Source organism: Glycine max, chromosome 10 (genome assembly GCF_000004515.6).
Source record: "Glycine max cultivar Williams 82 chromosome 10, Glycine_max_v4.0, whole genome shotgun sequence".
In the NCBI taxonomy this organism is placed as follows: domain Eukaryota; kingdom Viridiplantae; phylum Streptophyta; class Magnoliopsida; order Fabales; family Fabaceae; genus Glycine; species Glycine max.
The window spans coordinates 101,838-121,387 of NC_038246.2; the positions used below are offsets into that span (position 1 = coordinate 101,838).

The 19,550-nt window shown below is 34.1% G+C and overlaps 2 protein-coding genes and 3 pseudogenes across 3 annotated transcripts; 2 read left to right on the plus strand and 3 right to left on the minus strand.

The window, feature by feature from the left end:
- Positions 1-829: 829 nt before the first annotated feature.
- On the minus strand, positions 830-2,419 carry LOC100500600 (photosynthetic NDH subunit of subcomplex B 5-like). The gene is made up of 5 exons (NM_001249691.2): positions 2,084-2,419; positions 1,926-1,986; positions 1,556-1,618; positions 1,408-1,466; positions 830-1,252 (listed from the first exon to the last, which is right to left on the minus strand). The coding sequence occupies exons 1-5, from the start codon at positions 2,288-2,290 to the stop codon at positions 1,016-1,018; spliced, it is 627 nt and encodes a 208-aa protein (NP_001236620.2). The 5' UTR covers positions 2,291-2,419; the 3' UTR covers positions 830-1,015.
- Positions 2,420-2,849: 430 nt separating this feature from the next.
- Positions 2,850-12,697, plus strand: LOC100812681 (acylamino-acid-releasing enzyme). 2 transcript variants are annotated; one of them, XM_006588460.4, is made up of 18 exons: positions 2,850-2,993; positions 3,397-3,501; positions 3,749-4,064; positions 4,287-4,511; positions 4,597-4,821; positions 4,940-5,008; positions 6,213-6,351; positions 6,803-6,954; positions 7,047-7,129; positions 7,219-7,340; positions 7,438-7,516; positions 9,370-9,547; positions 10,357-10,417; positions 10,557-10,679; positions 11,240-11,437; positions 11,916-11,984; positions 12,084-12,160; positions 12,247-12,697. In XM_006588460.4, exons 2-18 carry the CDS (start codon positions 3,405-3,407, stop codon positions 12,308-12,310), a joined length of 2,277 nt encoding a protein of 758 aa, XP_006588523.1. In that variant the 5' UTR covers positions 2,850-2,993; positions 3,397-3,404; the 3' UTR covers positions 12,311-12,697. The 2 variants fall into 2 exon arrangements, with proteins under 2 accessions (XP_006588523.1, XP_003535932.1); XM_003535884.5 differs by having other exon boundaries at positions 2,878-3,109.
- Positions 12,698-16,254: 3,557 nt separating this feature from the next.
- LOC100802019 (cytochrome P450 78A5-like) lies at positions 16,255-16,966 on the plus strand (annotated as a pseudogene).
- A 632-nt stretch (positions 16,967-17,598) lies between these two features.
- LOC121172648 (cytochrome P450 78A5-like) lies at positions 17,599-18,194 on the minus strand (annotated as a pseudogene).
- An 81-nt stretch (positions 18,195-18,275) lies between these two features.
- LOC100802543 (cytochrome P450 78A5-like) lies at positions 18,276-19,493 on the minus strand (annotated as a pseudogene).
- Between the last annotated feature and the right edge of the window lie 57 nt (positions 19,494-19,550).

Below are 19,550 nucleotides of genomic sequence, written 5' to 3' on the forward strand. Positions count from 1 at the left end.
TGAAAAAGTCGTCGATGACTAGATTAGACGTTGTTAGTTTGCGACCAAACAGAGGTTAGTAGCTGAGATCATATTTGTAATGATGGGATTAGTTGGAATTTGTAGAGCAAGCCAAATGATCAGTGGAAGTTTAAGTCCAAGTATACTGCATTATCTAACAGCATATCAAATGTTTTGGAAGTTGTTTTCATTATCTAGGTTAAGCTCTTTTTATTTTATTTTTGCAGAGTACCATGTGTTTTAGATGCTTTAATATGACATCCAATATCATCTTTATGATGAATCAAAACTCTTGCTCTGATTTCTCTGTGCCCAAGAGTTGTGCTCTCTTTCATTGAGGTCTAGATCATCATCAAATCACTATCACCAAGCCATGAGGAATATGAATGTGAAATAAGAGAGTTTAACCAATAGTCCCTCCCTAACCATGTTGACTAGATTGGAGTTTTTTATTTGTAATTTAGCAAATGTTCTTGGTGAGTGATATTATGTTTGTGATAGTTAAAGATGTACAGATATGCAAAACAAGCCAAATAATCTAGACCATGGCATAAATATCTGATAAGCTTCCATTTTCTTAAAAAATTACATAGTTAACCGATAACTATTAGACTTAGTTGGACAACATTAGTGATGTGATGATGTTGACTCATCCAAGCTTTTCCAAACTTCACATAGTTAAGGCGAATTTCTAGATGTCTTCAAGAATAGAAACGGTCAAGGCATCACCAGAAGATGCAATGACATCATAGCTTCCTAGACTCGAAATCTTTATTATAAAACTTTTTACTAGGGTGTTACCTTCTTCTCGGAGTTAATAGTCAATGTGTGAGTAAAATAGCACTCTCAAAGTTTTTGCTTATTTAATGACAAAGAAGAAGGTAGAAATAGGGAATATACACCTCTTGATCCAACATAAACAGAAAAATGGGAAAAGTAAAAGGGGAACGCAAAAGAACAAATTCAAATCACTATATTTAAGAATTGTCATATAAAAGTCATGAACTTTATACAATTATCTCTTCATAATGTCATCCTTCTTGATAGGAATAGTAGTATCCCATAGGTCCCCATATTTTTCATTGAATTCCCATATGCTCATTGTATTATAGTCATTTATCAACTTGTCTCGAGCTCCCCTTTCCATATTGTATATGTGAGGTTCAAAGTGATGGGGTTTATCAGGTTTATCCATCTCAATAATGCAAAATATGATTGTAAATATGCCTGCTCCAATGTATAAGTACTCCCCCTGAAAAACAGAAAGTTGATAGAATTTATGGTTACTTCTCCCCCCAAGTAAACTAAGAATGCAAGTGCACTTTTTATATGTAAACAAAGTAGCCAAGTGATTTGAAGATTGAGTTCTTCATTAATGTCAATTAACAATTTAACATTTAGAAATACCGGAACATTGAAGTACACCCCAAGAGCAATGGCTGGTGGGAAGAGCCATGAAATAAGCCCTGCGTAAGAAATAAATGATGATAAAAAAAAAAAGTGATCATTATAATGAAAAATGTTATAAATGATAAATGGTGTATGGAAAACACACCCTGGAATCCTGTGGGGGGTTCTGCTTCTGCCATCTCTTCTTTAATTGAGCCCCAAAATGTTCCTGCATGAATATTCATTACGAACTTTGTAAGAAAATCAGGACACACTTAGGAAGGACCGGTTTCAATTTTTAAACCACAGAAGAATTAAATGCTTTCTGAATTTGACAAAATTGGCATCAAACTTGACAGTTAAATTAAGCAAACGCATAGTAATCAAAATAAAAAAATACGATCTATGGTAATTTAAAATGATCTCTATAAACCAATCCAGATGTTAAAATGAATTATTAAAAAATGAAAAGAAACTTAGACTAAGCATATGTCTGGTTTACAGAAAGAAAGCAAAAGTGAAAAATAAACAAATACCTTTCTGTTCTCCTTCATGGTAAGTGTGGTGGTCATCATATATTCCATACACAAAATCATCCTGAAGAAAAGAAATGAAACCCATCACATCACAAGCAAAAGGGCATGCAGAAAAAGAGAGAAGCAAGAAAAAAGAGCATTGCAATTAATTAAGATACAGCGTCAACGCCATTGGTGGCAAATTGGTCTCTAGGATCTTCACTGAGGTCAGGTTCAATCTCATTAAAACCAGCTTTCAGCAAGAATCTTGTTGAGGTGTTATTCTTTATCAAGATGCCATGCCAACTGACTGGTGTTGGAGATAAGAAGGACTTGGAAGTGAGTTTGATGGGAGAGACAAGTGAGAGTGAGGAACATAGCGCCATGTGTTGTGGTTAATGGTTTGCTTGCTTCTCTACCTATCGGATGCTGTTATCCGTTTTCTCGTATTATAACACAGTCCACACAACAAGACATTTGAATTTAGAGCTTATGTTGATTCTATTATCTTATCAACTTATTGTTTCATTTCCTGGAAAAGTAAACCGTTTGTCTATAAATAAATTATTAATTGCTATCCAACCTCACAAAATTATCTAATAGGTCATTCAAATACATATCTTTTATTGTTATCTACAAACTTTATAATCTTTAAAGCAATAAATTATTATAAAAGTCAAATGATTGTGTATTCTAATTTAATTCTTTTAATTAATAATAAATATAGTGTGTTAGTAATGCTTTTCCATTTTCTTTCACTGTATGTAAAGCTAAAGAGAGAGAAAATATTTATCAACTTTAAAACTGATTTGAAGTATCTAAAAATGATAAGGTTGTATTAAGAAAAAAGTATTTATTTATTACAATAAAAAATAAAAAGTGAATAAGTTTTTTTTCTATAAAAATATTATCACTATTCTCAACAAAAACCAGAAGCCAAATAAAAGAGAATCTGGTGAAATAATTGTTGGAACACTCAGCCGGCCACTGCGTATGCAAGACAAGAGAACCATTTGTCTGTGTTGGCGTCATAAGTGATTCACTCTTTATTATGAGTCAAACAATACAGAATATATCCACAAAGGCTATGTATGCTTCTCTCTTTTCTTCAAACTTAAAACTACACTTTCATTTCTCCCTCTAGTTGCATACTTCACTCACAATCCACACCTGTACTTACCAATATCAATCCCATTTCAAGCAAGGTACTAACTATTACATACTTTCTTTCTGCTCATTACCCACTTCGATACTAACTGAATCCTAATAAATTCATTCAAACTTACTACTTTTTGCATCGGATCATCTTCCAGTGCAATTTTTATTTTTATTTTATTTTCTGTATCATTTTTTTAAAAAAATGTTTTTTCCTATATCCTCCCCTGTATTGTTTACCAATTACCACCCTTTACACCCCACTAACTTATAGCACTACAATCTTCATTCTTGTTCTTCACTATATCATTATTACTTGCTGTTGATTATGTTTCAGGCTTGGAAATGCATAAGGAAACTGAGGATGACTATGCTTACCTCTCTAACTTACTTCAAGACTTTACCATTATTCCCAACATTGACAAGGCATGGCTTTTTAGCTGTAAGTCTCTCTTGTTGTCCAGTTTGGAAAAAATGTTCCTATAATCACTTATACAAGAAAAAAAAAAGTAGAACAAATTAAGCTTCTCACTCACATAAGTTTAAATCAGCTTTTGAAGAAGCTAAATGAGAGAGCTTCTACAAAGTATTATTGAGAAGTTTATCTAAAATGGGTTTGCTTATGTCATTGATCTGTGATAGTTCCATTGCATTGCTAACCAAAGCGATGCTTACTTTTTTGTCCATAGCACCGGGCTCGCAGTTGCAGGGAATGTTTGTCGTTTCCCAACCAGATCTTCTAACAAACAAGAGGAGGACATCCATCATGTCCTGCAACATTCTAAAACAAAGTGACAGTTCTGTTAAGTTTCTGTGGGCTCCGTTTCCAATAGAGATGTCCGGCGTGTCTATGATTGTTCCATCTCCGTCTGGCTCCAAGCTTTTAGTCATTCGAAATCCAGAGAATGAAGCTCCTTGTTGCTTTGAGATTTGGAGCTCGTCGCGAATGGAGAAGGAGTTCCATATCCCCCAGTCACTGCATGGCTCAGTATACAATGATGGATGGTAAGTGATGTATTATTCGTGTCTTTTGCCCCTGTGATGCACGGATGCTTCAAAATTAGTGACGCATAATTATGCACTGGATATAATATGACTTCCTATATATATCTTTGGATTGAGACAATTTTATTACCATGAACTATAACACTTTTTTACTACTGTTGTTTTGACCCTCATGTAATGCATTATGAAGTCATTCATTTTTTTCTTTTTTCTATGGTTTAGGTTTGAGGGTGTCTCGTGGAACTTGGATGAAACATGTATAGCATATGTAGCAGAAGAATCCTCTCCTGCAAAGCCCACATTTAACGATTTGGGGGGCTACAAGAAAGGTGGTTGTGCAGATAAGGATTTGGGTTACTGGAAAGGTCAAGGGGACTGGGAGGAGGACTGGGGAGAAACATATGCGGGAAGGAGACGGCCTGCACTTTTTGTTATCAACATCAATAGGTTTTTCATCATTCATGTTAATGTTGGATAAGATTTAGATATGTTTTTCAGATAGGAAATCTTAGCTTGGTTAGTATTTTCACAGCCGAGATGTACAAGAAGTCAAAGGAATTGACAAATCTTTGAGTATTGGCCAAGTTGTGTGGGCTCCATTTACTGAAGGCTCAGAGCAATACCTTGTTTTTGTTGGGTGGTCATCCAAGCCAAGAAAGCTTGGCATTAAGTACTGCTCTAACAGGCCTTGTGCATTATACACTGTTAGAGTAAGAGCACTGCATCATGAGTCAAAACCTAATGAACCAGTGGTCCAGTAAGTCACTTTAGTGAGATCTTGTCAATCTCATAGTTTTCATGCCTCTTTGAATGTATATTTATTGTGAAGTTGGTTATTTCTGAACTGAATTATGAAAGCAATGTTTTACATGTAGGTCAACTGAAGAATTTCATGCACTGAACCTTACTCAAACTATAAGCAGTGCCTTCTTTCCACGATTCAGGTAGGTTGGTGGAATCAGATAAATATGTATAAGACTTTATGTCTAATATTTTATTAGGTTTTAGTTGTGCATGTATTGATTAATCTCCATTTGTTTCATAAGCTTGAGGGTGGCAAACATTTTTGCATAATTTTCTAGTTTTGGTTTGTACCCCAGTGATGTAAGTTGTTGACAAGAAAATGGAAACATTTCAAAAGATGAAGATGACTGGTGGATGTATTAAGTTTAGTGTTATCCTGAATCATGTCAAGCTAGTAGCTAGTGGCAGTAAGGCTTGGAATTCTTGGGTCTGGTGGATGGTGGTTGAAGCAAAAGTCTATCAAAATTTATTTTTCTTTTGCAGATGTTTAATTTTTTTTAATTTTTAAGTTTTTTTTTTTTTGAGATGTCATGGATTATTTTTCAGAGCATTGGAAAATATGAAAAATATTACTTGAAAGTTACTTGCCTTTATAGTTGAAACATAGAGTATTACTGTTTTGTCAGTGAAGGAAGTAGGAAAGTTGTGCTGCAGAAAACTATCTATGGATCGTTATTTGTTTCATATAAGTGAGATAAGTTGCCAAAGTGCTAAAACATTATATGACTTGTTGTGAGCTAATTTAATCATACAACACTTATTTTCCTTTTGAAAAGTCAAAAGATTGTTTTATTAAACAGCAACTTAGAGTAGTTAGTAGTGTTAGTCATGATTCATGATTGTTTCTTCAATTCTCCTGTCTCAATAGTCACTGAAGGAGATAAATACCTGGAGTTGGTTGGCATGGTTTAACTGGTCAGAAAATCAGTGTCAGTTTGTGCTGCCGTCAATATTTTTGTTCACATATCGGACCTATTTGAGCTTCTTTAACAAAATTATTCTTGATAGTTTCCCAATTTCACAATTCACAAATACAATCACATCATATTTTTCCAGTTATGAATCTTCTATTATAGCATGGCTTCATGTACCTGATTATTGCAGAAATAATCCATGTTTTCTTACTCTGCATTAAATTTCGTTTTTGCCTTCCTTTATTATAACACTCTCTCTTCTTGCTTTCAAGTGGTCATTATTTTCTAATGTCCTATACTCCTATATGAACAAAGTGACTTGTCTCAAGTTAATCAAATGCTGGCTCATGAAACTATATTAGTTGTTGCGAAATGTTGGTATGAGTTGTGTCCCTAAAACTCTGACCATTATTCATGAGTTTTCCACCAGTCCAGATGGGAAGTTTCTAGTATTTTTATCTGCAAGAAGTGCTGTGGACTCTGGAGTGCACAATGCTACAAATTCACTTCACAGAATTGATTGGCCAACAGATGGAAAGCTGTTCCAATCTTCCAAAATTTATGATATCGTAAGCTCTCCGTATATGGCAAGTTTAATTTGGTTTAATTGCATTCTTTAATAACTTAGACTGAACCTCTATTTTCTTTCTCATCTAGTTCATTTATTAAATACTCCGAATTCAATTACAGTACAAGGTGTTGGATGCACATACGGCCATGTAGTTTTTCATTTGTGATTGTGAGGTTGCTTATGCTAGCATTAAGTGATTTTATCTATGGGAAATTTTGTGGAGTATAGATGCTACACATTTAGTTAGCTTGTTAAATGGTTAGCTTTTCAGGCTGTTTTTGTGATTTGCTTTTTTACAAACAAAACATGATACGGTACTTGATGCTATAAGGAAGATTCTTTTCACTTCTTCCTCCTCTTCCTCTCCTTCTTAGTGGAATCTAAACAGAAGTCAATTCGTACTTATTGCTGTCAGTTAACAACTCTGTTGTTTTCCATCAATTTTGGAGATTCCTGTTGTGATGTGTGCTGAGGATGGCTGCTTCCCTGGGCTTTATTGTACTACTATCCATAATAATCCTTGGCTATCTGATAACTGCACAATGATTATATCATCCATCTGGCACAGCAGTGAAGTTCTTCTCTCTGTGAATGTGTTAAGGTAAGTAAATAATAACAGGAATGGTTTTTTTATCCATTTATCAGAGGTTGTGTATTCTTTATGATCAACTCATTTTTTTTGTTACATTATAGTGGGGAAATATTACATATCAGCCCAGCAGACTCAAATTTCTCGTGGAATCTTCTTACATTGGATCGGAACAATATTGTTGCCAGTAAAAACAAATGCTCAACCTATCAATACTTTGGACTTTTGAAGTGGAGGAATATACTTTTTACTTTTTCTTTGTCAATTCTTTTTCAGTTTCCAGCAGTCCAGTTGATGTTCCTCAAATCAAGTATGGAATGGCCATTGAGAAGGCAACAAGCAATACTACATGGAGTTGGTCAAATATATCCAGCCCCATATTCAGATGCTCAGACAAGGTTTGATTTATTTCTTGTGAGATATTAATAGGAATCATTGTCTCAAAAAGCTATTATTTTATATGTTTATAAGTGAATCCCTGGATTTTGGCTGTAGGTGGTATCTTTGTTGTCCTCTCTCCAGTGCAGTATACTGAGTATCTCAGTCAAGGATGTTCATGATGGTCAAACAAAAGGTTTTCAAGTTACTCTGGTTTCTTATTTAATACCAAGTTGAATGACTTAATGAAATTTCATATATGCTTTAGTTTGCATCTGTTTATCCTCAAACAAATTGAGAAGGTATCCAATTACTTCTTATGAAATCCATATACTGCTTATCAATAATGAGATCTCCCAAAAAAGAAAATGAACTTGATTGGTACATGAAGATAATACATATATTATATCTTGTATAAAATCTTGGGTAAGCTTGATTTTATTGATAAAGAAACTAGTAAAGATAAGAACAAGAAATTAGAGAACTGAAGCTCTTTAGTTTCGAGTATGGTCAGTGTAATGGGCATATGCATAACCATAAAAAAACTTGTTAACAGATTGGCAAGTGCAGCAATTTTATCACAAATAATAAAGATTAAAATGGAAGTTCAAGTGTCGAATCCAGAAAGACTTTGGTTGTACTTAAGTGATGCAAACCCAATTAGTAATCAATGAAAAGAATGAGAAGAAGACACGACAATGAATTTGTAAATGTGAAATTTGAAATAAGGTAAAAAAAAAAAGATAACACAAAAAGTAAACAACGATTTAAATGTGAAAAGATAGAATCAAGAATGCAATAATGTTGGGGCCTAGTATGCCAAAACTACTTATAATATAATATAATGTAATTGATTTTCTCTATTTTATGAAATCCGTGTTCCCACCTATATCTACTAAATTATCTTATTTTTGGTTTCCCGCATGAAGGACCTAGTTTATTTATCATTTTCCCCCAAATTTTTTTACAGATATAAAATAACAAACCGCATTAAGATATAAGATGCAAAAATTAATGGGCAAAATAAATGTCAATCTATTTCTAGCAATGAATTCATTAAGATGCCCTTCCCCAGTAGAAAATAACCATTTTTCAATGCATTACCCTTCAAATACTGTATGGGTGATCAGACCATAATAGCATAAAAGCATAAAAATAGGATTGCATTAAATAGATAATAGGAAAGAATTACAAGAGTTTGGCCTCCACAAAAGGGGTTTTAGTCTCTCATTGTTATGAGAGACTTTTACACTTTAGGGGGTTGATGTGGATGGAAGAAGATGATGGAGGACTAGTAATAAGAAAAGGGGGAATGACTAAAGAGAGAGGATTTCCCCTAAGGGATAGACTCAGGCTTTGGATTTCTGCACTGGAGAGCTCTGACGGTGTGTCTTTCTTCTGCTTCCTTCTCCGTTTATAGGCCTAAGGTAGCTTACTTTTCACGCTGACCTCGTGCTGAGCGCACATTGGGCTTCTCCTCGTGGGCCTTCTTGCGCTAAGCCGGTCCTACGCGCTGAGTGCTAAGCCTGGAACTTCCCACTAAGCAAGCGTCACGTGCTCAGCCTAGGTTGCACGCTGAACGAGCCGTGTAATTTTTCCAACTCTTCTTCCATTCTTTTTCTTCCCTATTTTATTGTCAAATTCCCTCTAAAACACTTTAATTCTTCTTCTTTTGACTTCTGCTAATCACAAATTGCAAAGATGTTAATTTTTTCGTAATTTCATTAAAAACACTACTAAAATGAAGAAACTATTATCATTATTAGCCAAAAATGACTATCAATTTAGCTCAGATTTCGCAGTTATCATGGGCATATCCATAATCATAAAAGAACTTTGTGCATCATTTGTTATGTCACTATTGAAAGCATTTGACGTGTTAAATTGATCAAGATTGTCTTCTCATACAATGCAACCATTTATTTGATGACTTAATACTTCTGGAACAAATCTAACACTTATTAGTTATACCCTATTCAATAAATCTTACTCGAGTTTATAGGCCAGTCAAGGGACTCTAACATCTATCTATTTTTGTTTTAATTTCAGGTGCTACTAAACATTTTGAAGCTATATTTGTGACATCTAAAACGAAGAACAAGGATGTATTTGATCCATTAATTGTGATCCTTCATGGAGGGCCTCACGATGTCTCTTTGTCACACTTTTCAAAGTATTTGGCTTTTCAATCTTCAGTTGGATACAGCTTGCTAATTGTAAATTACAGGTAGCAAATATACTGTTGAACTTTCAAGCATTAGTTGGGGCCAGTATTGTTAAACTTATGCCTAGAGAGATGGATGGCCCTCATACAGATAAAAATGGATTTAAGGCTGTTGCTTTTTTATGAAAAATAAGCTTAATTGACTTTACTAGCTTGCAGTACCTGTTAAAGAGGATTGGTTATAGAACCTGTATGTTACAACATTTGAATCCCTAAAAAATGAAGCAAGTTTAGAGTGGGGGAAAAATCAGATTGATAGAGAAAATAAAGAACATGACTCTTTGAAAAATAAGTTTAGAGTTTAAATGAGAATATTAGCATATATAAAGTTTAAATAGTATCCCTTGAAGTCAAATAATAACCAGACTGATACTGGAATGAGAAACAACTGTTGAAACCTGTCTATAAGAGCTACTTTAGAAATTGAAATGATTTATAACCTGGGAATTGTGGACAAAAGGATGTTTAGGGTCTATTTTGACTTCAAAATGATAGAGAGGCTGAAGAGTTGAAAGTGAAAGGCTGGTCCTTTTTTTTATTGTGATATAACGAGTCTAAATAGACACTTTGATTAAATTTCCTGGACAGAAGTCTTTTATGCCATCTGCATCCTAATTATATGTTTAAAAGTTTGTAATACTGAGACTGCTTTTCTTTTGGAAATGAATGTCATTGTCAACACCCTTAAGAGAAACCCAATATGATCACAAATAGCATAAAAAATCTTTTAGATATCAAAATATGGTTGAAGAAATGTTTACTTGTTTACTTAATGTCTATTTTGAGGTTGCTTGTATGTTATTGTTTCTCAGAGGTTCGTTAGGATTTGGTGAGGAAGCATTACAATCTCTTCCAGGGAAAGTTGGGTCTCAGGTATTTATTATTTTCTACTTTTAATTCTAAATAATTAGATTTGGTTATGCTATCTAAGTGAACCTTTAATTTATAAGCTAGTTGTAAAGCTACACTGGATAATATGGGTTGGACCTTGATTTTAGTTTTTCATCTGTAGGATGTTAATGATGTTCTCTCTGCCATAGATCATGTCATCAACTTAGGTCTTGCCAGTCCATCTAAGATTACAGTGATGGGCATTTCACATGGTGGTTTTCTGACAACGCACTTGATTGGCCAGGTTCAATTAGAACACTTACCATGACTTCTTTCTGACCTACTCACATATCTATATATATTTTTTATCTCTCATCTTTCAATATCAATTTGCTGTAACATATGAACTTTGCATTTGCCTGTCAAGCATCTCTTCACTGATTATGATACTACTACTGACTGTCGTATGCCTTGCTAATGTTGTGATTCATAACATCAGTTGAACTTTGTTACCAATATGACAGCAGTTTGAGTTAATTGATTGTAGAAATTACTTATTAGTAGGAAAAATTACATAAAGGATAAAAAAAAGCTTGTGTTGTGTTCCTTATAGTTAGATATCATGACTAATATTATTGCCAAAATAGGAGAGAAAAAAAAAGATATAATGAAGTGTTGGATGTAATTATTTATACAAATGTAGCATATATGGATATGTTAAACCAATTGGTATGGCTTACAAAATAATGTCTACTTTAAGGATAAGGGCAACTTTTCAAGTGTAAGACTCTGATTTTATGAATTGCAGTCTGGTGGCTTTTGTTTACCATAGAATATTGTTTTGTGGCTATCTAATTGCTGCAGGCACCAGACAAGTTTGTAGCAGCTGCTGCAATCAATCCAGTTTGTAACCTTGCATTGATGATTGGAACAACCGATATCCCTGATTGGTGCTATGTAGAAGCTTGTGGAACCATTGCCAAAAATTGCTTTACTGAACCACCTTCAGCGGATGATTTGACTCTCTTTCAAAGCAAGTCTCCTATTTCACACGTCTCAAAGGTATTTACATTGAGCTGAACATTTCTAGATTGAATTTCACTGGTATTTACAAGAGCTCTTAACAAAAGCATGGTAGAAAAGAACATAAACTTAACTTGATCATTGAAAACCATAAAAAAACCCTTTGGAAATTTCAATACAAGGTCTCAAGATGTTGAGGCGTCCGGGCACTTCTATAGATGTTAATTCCTGTAAGCCTGCTCTTTTCAATATCTATCTGAGGTGTAATCTTTAGAGCAAACTTCATCGACTATATTGTTTTTTCATTTTCAATGAAGCTTGCATTTGATCTCCTTTTGTCCTTTCTTTTCTTTCTCTTGATTTTATACATTAAGTAAATATTCATATATATGGAGAAATGGACCTCTTAAAGGTTATTTTTTCACCCTAAGGTACATGCTAAGATTGTCGCCTTAAACTCCTACTGTATACAGTTGATTTTCTAGCATTATAGTATGTATTTTGATAAATTCTGCAGGTAAAAGCACCAACACTTTTCCTATTAGGTGCTCAAGATATTCGTGTTCCAATTTTTGATGGATTGCAAGTAAGTACTTGTGAGCTTTAAGAATAGTCGGACTCTCAGTAGATTACAGTCTTTATTGGTATTGTATGACGGTAAAACTTTCACTGTTTAAATATGCAGTATGCTCGGGCGTTAAAGGAGAAAGGAGTAGAGGTCAAAATCATTATGTTTCAAAATGATGTTCATGCACTCAAAAGGTAGACAAATCTTAACATAGAATCAGTCCTGTTTTTTAATTTTAATACAACCTGATTATTCTTTTGTTTTATTTTATATTTTACAGGCCTCAATCTGACTTGGAATGCTTCCTTCACATTGGGGTGTGGTTCAACAAGTACTGCAAATAAGGGATAAGTGGGTCACAAGACCTCCTAAAGACCTAAACACTCTAGTAATGGATAGAGCCATGGAGGATTGACAGAGAGCCACCAACTATATCTATCATAGTTAAAACGGGGATCATTATATTCTTTGTTATTTTCTATACAATCTGGCTAAACCTTTACTCCTAAACCAGTTACTCCTTTACTCCTTTATCCAGGTGCCTTATTCTTTTGTAGTGGGTAGTATTATGTATGCAATGGTCTATATATGACTAGGCATTGCTTATGTTGTAGGAGTTGTGAGTAGATTCCTATCAAACCCTTGAAAGAAGTGTTGGCATGCTGTGAAATGGATATTAAGGTATATCTGAGGGGAATTGACAATATATGTTTGTGTTTTGGAAAAAGAAATTTGATGCTTATCAGGTATTCAGATGTGGATTCAAGAAAATCTACAAATCAGGATGATTGATTAGTTTTGCAGGAGGAGCTATTTCATGACAATCACAACTACAAAAGTGCATTGCTTTAAGCACCGTAGAATCAAAGTTTTCATTGCAATCAATGAAGGTTGTAAGGAGACCTTGTGGATGCAAAAATTCTTACAAGAGTTAAGCCAGAATTAGGGAATGTTATGCTCTCTACTATATTGCAATAGTGAAAGCGCAATTCATCTAAGTAAGAACTCAACTTTTCATGCAAGGTTGAAACACTTCAAGTTGAGGTATTACTGGATGCATGATGTGTATAAGAGTAAATTATTTTAGGTTAAGAAAATACACACCAAAGACAACAGTGCATATATGATGACAATAAAAGAGAAGTTAGAATTTTGTAAATAATTTATAAGTTGTAGGCTTAGCGTCAACCCTAAATTGATCCTAGGATTCGCCTTTGGCTATAGGAGGAAAATGGAGGGGTCCAACCAATAATTTAGTGGTTCTGAAAATTTTATTTGTCATGTTGGTGTGGAAACTAAATATGGTGCAAAAACATAGGTGGGCAAGGTTAGTAGCATGCTTTAAGAAAAAGGAATACTTAGTATATAGGTGGAAAAAAATTACAGCCTCGACTCACTCATCTCAGACAATGAAGAAGCAAGTGACTGCACATTTTTTTTAAGAATTATACTCATAATTCTAAGTTACAAAGAAAACTCATATGAGCAGCAAAATGGGTCTTCCAAAGGAGAACCTAGAAGGCTTGAAAGAATAATTATTATGAGCGATAAAAAAAATTATTTATTAAAGGAGAAAATGTGAAAGACTTGTAATAAAATTTTGTTGGAATGAATAAATAGAAAACAATGATAGAATATATATGAATTATAGCCAATAATTTTGCTTTCCAATAAGAAGAGGAAAAGCTTATGGAAAACAAATTAAGAGAAAAAATTGCGAACATCACCTTCATTCAATTTCTGGTGACGATTAAACGACAATATTTTCAAAAGGGCTTATGTGTTATTAACTAAATACATAAGAGAACTATTTTAGAACTTTTAAAAATTAGAGGACTATTTTAAGGGGAAAAAAGAGTTAAGAAATCATTCTTATATTTTACCCTCTATTTTATCTTTAACTAAATAATTATGCTCTTTGGAGAAACTCAATGATGTGTAGGAAGAAATCCATTATATTTATTTGACAATTATTTAAAAGAAAGTACTATTATTTATGAGATATATATACTATTGAATAAGGAAAAGCTTATATGAAAATTTTATAAGTACTTTTAATAATGTTTTCCAATTAAAATGAGAATTTCTCTATATGTCTTACAAATATTTTTCAGTGAGTGAGTCTGAATATATGATCAATATTTCAATGATATCTTCTTGGTTATCAGAACACACCCATTAAATTGTGTTGCTTTTTTGGTACGTTTACCTAAAGTAGTTTTTATATAGAGAGTAAATGATAATATTTTGTGTTGTTAATTTGTTTAGCATTTCATAAATATGTTCATATCAACATTAATGTAGTAATTATGGATTTATTTTAAATCACTAGATAAAAAAATTGAAAGTCTTTTTTTCTAAGGAATTGAATAGTAGAATAATGTTTATAGTAGAGCTTTTAATCTTCTCTGAATATACAACATCGAGATGTTTTATTTCCTATTCATGCACACATATGTGATGGTAATTATTATATATTTTTACTTTGTTTTGTTTTTTAAAAAAAATTGGGAGATGGTTTTGGGTGGGCCTCACAGGAAAAAAAAGAAGGGTTTTCTAATTAAAATATTTTATTAAATTCTTTAAGAATTTTTGGACCTTTTTAATGGGCTTTTGTGTCTATAAGCCTAACCCATCTTAAAAGTTGTTATACATCTCTTAACCTAACATTTTCCCCTTTTCATATTCTTGCCTCTTCGGCGAACTGTGCCATCGGAGTTTTTGTAGTTGCAGATTGAGAAATCATCAAAATCATGTTACACTTTCATCCTTTTATCGTGGATCAATTCTTTCAAGGTAAGGAGAGTCAGATTATCTCGCTTATGGGTAGGCTTTGATTGTGGGTAAAGAGATTGACCCTAGATCCCGAATTGATTATAATTGTGTGATTGTGTGCGAACAAGGATGTGATTGCCCCAAATCCTTGATTTACTTTGGGATTAGAGTCTGGAGTTGAATTATGCACTATAGTTAATTGCATTTTCCCCTTTTTTTTGTGATACTGAAATTGGTAACTTGATAATTGATTGCAAGTCGTGTTTGAAATTTACCAAACTAATCAATTAACTTTGTCCGTTAATGATTTAATTTGTGTTTGCAAACTATTTTGAATGCACAGGAAACATTTGGCGGTGTTTAGGGGTCTTTGTGAGAGTCCTTGGTTACAGGACCCTATCGTAAACTTTTTATTTGTCGCATCTCACTTAACAAGGAAGGGCTCTCGTAGATCCAAAAAACTCCAAAGACTAAAGTAAGTCCCTAAAAGGAATTCACTTAGCCCTAATGTTGTCTTACTGAGTGAACATAAGTTAGAGATTACTTCAATTTTGCGCTAAGTGAGATCTGTTCTCACTAAACAAAAAGAAGTCAGAAAGCACATCAATTTTACGCTAAATGAAATTCATTCTCTCAAATAGAAAATAAGTCAGATAGATCATCAAGTTTATGCTAAGAAATATCCATTTATGTTTAGCAAAAATAATACAAAGAATTGGTTTAGGATCCTTGCACTATGATGTTAAATGATATTTAGTCTCACTAAGCAAGCAGAGTAAGTGTCTTTAGGTGAGTTTGTTTCTCGACGAGCAAACATGTAATAGAAAACTTAGGATTTTTCCTGCGTTGTGTCGCTATGCGAGGGCATCCCTCATCCACTGAAAACACATTTTTAGAGTATGAAAGTTTACTTTCTTAAATACATGGTGACTTTGTAATAAGAATATGCAAATTTTATGACATGAAATGCTTAATATGCTTATGTGTGATGTCTAGCCAAATCCCAAGGAGTGACCTTAGAGAAAAGGCTTTAGTTTACGTTTTGTTGCCTTGGTTTTACTTATTTGGGCTTGCATAACTGTGGTACATTTGACATCAAGGCTTCGATATTTTATTTATATTTTAATCATAATCAATTTATATATGATTATTTAGTTAGAATCATGTTCTTATTTTTCATGTTTTACAAGAGAAAGGTTACAGATGAGATAATAGTATTAAGAGACCATTGCTTTAGTATAGAAAATTAATACATGCTATCAATATATATCATATTATAGTACCTCATATCTTTCTATTTTTTTCTTTTTGTAATGTATTTTGAATAATGGATTTTCATTACTTTTGTTTAGGTAAATCTACATATTAAGGTGGCATAATCATCATGATCCTCGACTTAACAAAAATCTATTTACAAAAGAGAAAGAAGAATTACTTGCAAATTGTGAGCTTTATAAGCAGGGTTGGCAACCATTGCAATGAAAATGCCTTGAAGAATCATTGTCATGTTTAAATGGAAAGAAAGAGAAAGGAATCTAGAAAGAAAAGCTTGCAACCCTTTGAACTTCTCTTTCACCATGTAATGGGGTTTGCACCCTATGGTGAGTACTATAAGAACCTAATGAGGATTTATGCGACTCACATGTTCTATCTGAGGAGAATTGTTGCCTTTGGTGAGTTTTGGGCTCAAGTTGGGGCCCAAATGGTGAAAGAAATTATGGGTCTAGTAAGGAAGTACAATGTGGTGGAGGTGAGGAAGGTGTTGCATTTTGGGTTGTTGAGTAACGTGATGAAGAGCATTTTTGGGAGAAGATATGTGTTTGGTGAAGGGGTGATGGGTGTGAGCTTAAGGAGTTGGTGACTGAGGGGTATGATTTGCTTGGGGTGCTTAATTGGAGTGACCACTTCCCAATTTTGGATTGGTTGGATTTGCAAGGTGTGAGGAAGAGGTATGGGAGTTTGGTGGATAAAGTGAATGTTGTTGTAAGGAAAATCATTTTGGAGCATGGAGTGAAGAGGGTTGTTGAAGGCAAGGATAAGACTAGGTTTACTAAGAGCTCTACTGACTTTGTTGATGTGATGTTGGATTTAAAGAAAGAAAAAAGGCTTCGACACTCTGATATGGTTGTTGTTTTGTGGGTAAGTTTTTTCATATTTAATCTTATGTTTTTTACCTTTTTCCATTTCAGATAATTATTTGGTTTATTTTTTTATATCACTTATATTTCATGCTAATTTGAATATACTTTATTAATGACCTTATGAATGTGCTAATGACAAAGTAATGTGGTTTAATGTGATTCTACTTTTTAGGAAATAATATTTAGAGGGACTTATTCAATGACTATCATTCTAGAGTGGATTCTAGCTAAGATGGTTCTGCATCCAGATATCTAAGCAAAGGCTCAATCTTAAATAGAATTTGTGGTTGGCATTGGGTGTAGTGTGAGTGATGATGACCTTTCCAACATTTCTTATGTGTGTGCCATAGTGAAGGAAACCCCAAGGATGCACTCATCATGCATTCTTCTTTTCATGGGCCAAGCTTTCCATACACAACACGTAAATTGACAACCACTTTATTCTAATTAGCACCATTGTTATGGTCAACATGTGGGCTATCACTCATGATCAAGATGTTTGATTTAAGTCATAACAGTTCAAGCCAAAGCATTTTCTGAAGGATAAGGACATGCCAATTATGGGGTTTGATTTTAGGTTAATACCTTTTGGCTCTAGAAGAAAGGTGTGCCCGGGAAAAGCCATTGGCTTAGCCACTATTGAACTTTGGCTTGCTATGCTCCTATAAAACTTCAAATGGATGTTTTGTGATTTTGGTGTTGACTTGTCTGAGTGCTTAAAGAAGGCCTTGTAATAGTTTTGGAAATGAAATATTACAAAGCCTGCTTCCAACTGTTACACAACTCCATACCATAATTGCAAGCATCCATTTGAATTTTTGTAGGAACATAGCAAGCCAAAGTTCAACAATGACCAAGCCCGTGGCTTTTATAAGGCAGACCCTTCTTCAAGAAGCAGAAGGTGTCAACCTAAAATTAAATCCCATAATTTTCACGTCCTCATCCTTTAGAAACCACTATGGCTCGAATTGTTATGGCTCAGACCAAACATCTTGGTCGTGAGTGATAGCCCACATGTTGACCATAGCAGTGGTGCCAACTATACTAAAGTGGTTCTCAATTTACTTGTTGTGTATGGAAAATCTAGCCCATGAAAAGAAAAAGGGTCTTGTGAGTGCATCCTTGGGGTTTCCTTCACTATGGCACACACGTAAGGAAGGTTGGGAAGGTCATCATCACTCATATTGCGCCTAATGGCAACCACAAAGTCTATTTCATACTAAGCCTTTGCTTGGATATCTGGATGCAGAATCATCCTAGCTAGAATATACTCTAGAATGATAGTTGCTATATAAGTACCTCTAAATATCATTTCCTAAAAAGTAAAATCACATTAAATCCCATTACTTTGTCATTGGCACATTCATAAGGTCATTAATATAGTAGATTCAAATTAGCATGTACAATAAATGATTAAAAAATAAACCAAATAATTGTCTATAAAGGAAAAAAGTAAAAAAAAAAACATAAGATTAAATATGAAAAAACTTACCCATAAAACAACAACCATATCATGGTGTTGAAGCCTTTTTTCTTTCTCCAAATCCAATGTCACATCAATAAAGTCACCAGAGCTCTCAGTAACCCTGGTTTTATCCTCACCTTGAGCAACCATCTTCACTCTATGCTTCAAAATGATTTTCCCCACAAAAGCATTCACTTTATCCACCAAACTCTTGTACCTCTTCCTCACACCTTGCAAATCCAACCAACCAAAAAGTGGGAAGTGATCACTCCAATTAAACACCCCAAGCAAATCATACTCTTACTCACCAGCTTCTTAAGCTTACATCCATCACCCCCTCACCAAACACATAACTTCTCCCAAACACGCTCTTTATCACATTACTCAATGACCCAAAATGCAACACCTTCCTCACCTCCACAACACCATACTTCCCTACCAGATCCACCAGTTCTTTCACCATTTGGGCCACAACTTGAGCCCAAAACTCGCCAAAGGCAACAATCCTTATTGGAGAGAATATGTGATTTGTGGAAATCCTCCTTAGGTTCTTCTAGTACTTTCCAAAAGGTGAAAATCCCAATGCACGGTGAAAGAGAAGTTCAAAGGGTTGCAAGCTTTTATTCTTGGATTCTCATATCATTCTTGCCATTAAAACATACTAATGATTCTTTAAGGTGTTTTTGGTCATTTCGTCTGTTGACCATTAATGATCAAATGTTGACTCTAACGTGGTATATTGATGATGACGTGACACTTATGTAGGCTGTTGAGACAATGCTTATGTGACAAGGGATTAAATTGAGTGAAATATAAAAATCAGAATCCAACGTTTGTATTTTCTTTTATAGTGTCATGTATTGTGTTTGAGCCTAACTAAATCCTACCAAATATGTTTGTAAGGTAAGGATTGCTTCCCACTTATATAGTTTATCTTAACATTATCTTTAGTCGATGTAAGACTTCAACATGTTTCTTTTTGCCTACAACTACCTGCTATGTGGGATTTTCAGTACCACTTCTATCTAGGGGTAATTGCAATTTAGGCGGCTTTTCCAACATCCCCCCCCCCCCGCCCACGCTCAAGGCTACCTTTCTAGAGCATGGCAGACGTAAAGACCCATCTAGTATAGGCTCTGATACCATGTCATAAAGTGAGTTTTGGTCTAACTCAATTCTACAAAACCAGCTTGTAAGGTAACG

Coding starts and splice junctions, on each gene's coding strand:
- LOC100500600 (NM_001249691.2), bottom strand. CDS start 2,290: ATGGCGCTATGTTCCTCACTCTCACTTGTCTCTCCCATCAAACTCACT. Junction 1,987..2,083: donor CCACCAATGGCGTTGACGCT/GTATCTTAATTA, acceptor TCTTTTCTTCAG/GATGATTTTGTGTATGGAAT. Junction 1,253..1,407: donor GGGTGTACTTCAATGTTCCG/GTATTTCTAAAT, acceptor TCTGTTTTTCAG/GGGGAGTACTTATACATTGG.
- LOC100812681 (XM_006588460.4), top strand. CDS start 3,405: ATGCATAAGGAAACTGAGGATGACTATGCTTACCTCTCTAACTTACTT. Junction 3,502..3,748: donor CAAGGCATGGCTTTTTAGCT/GTAAGTCTCTCT, acceptor TTTTGTCCATAG/CACCGGGCTCGCAGTTGCAG. Junction 4,512..4,596: donor TTTGTTATCAACATCAATAG/GTTTTTCATCAT, acceptor GTATTTTCACAG/CCGAGATGTACAAGAAGTCA.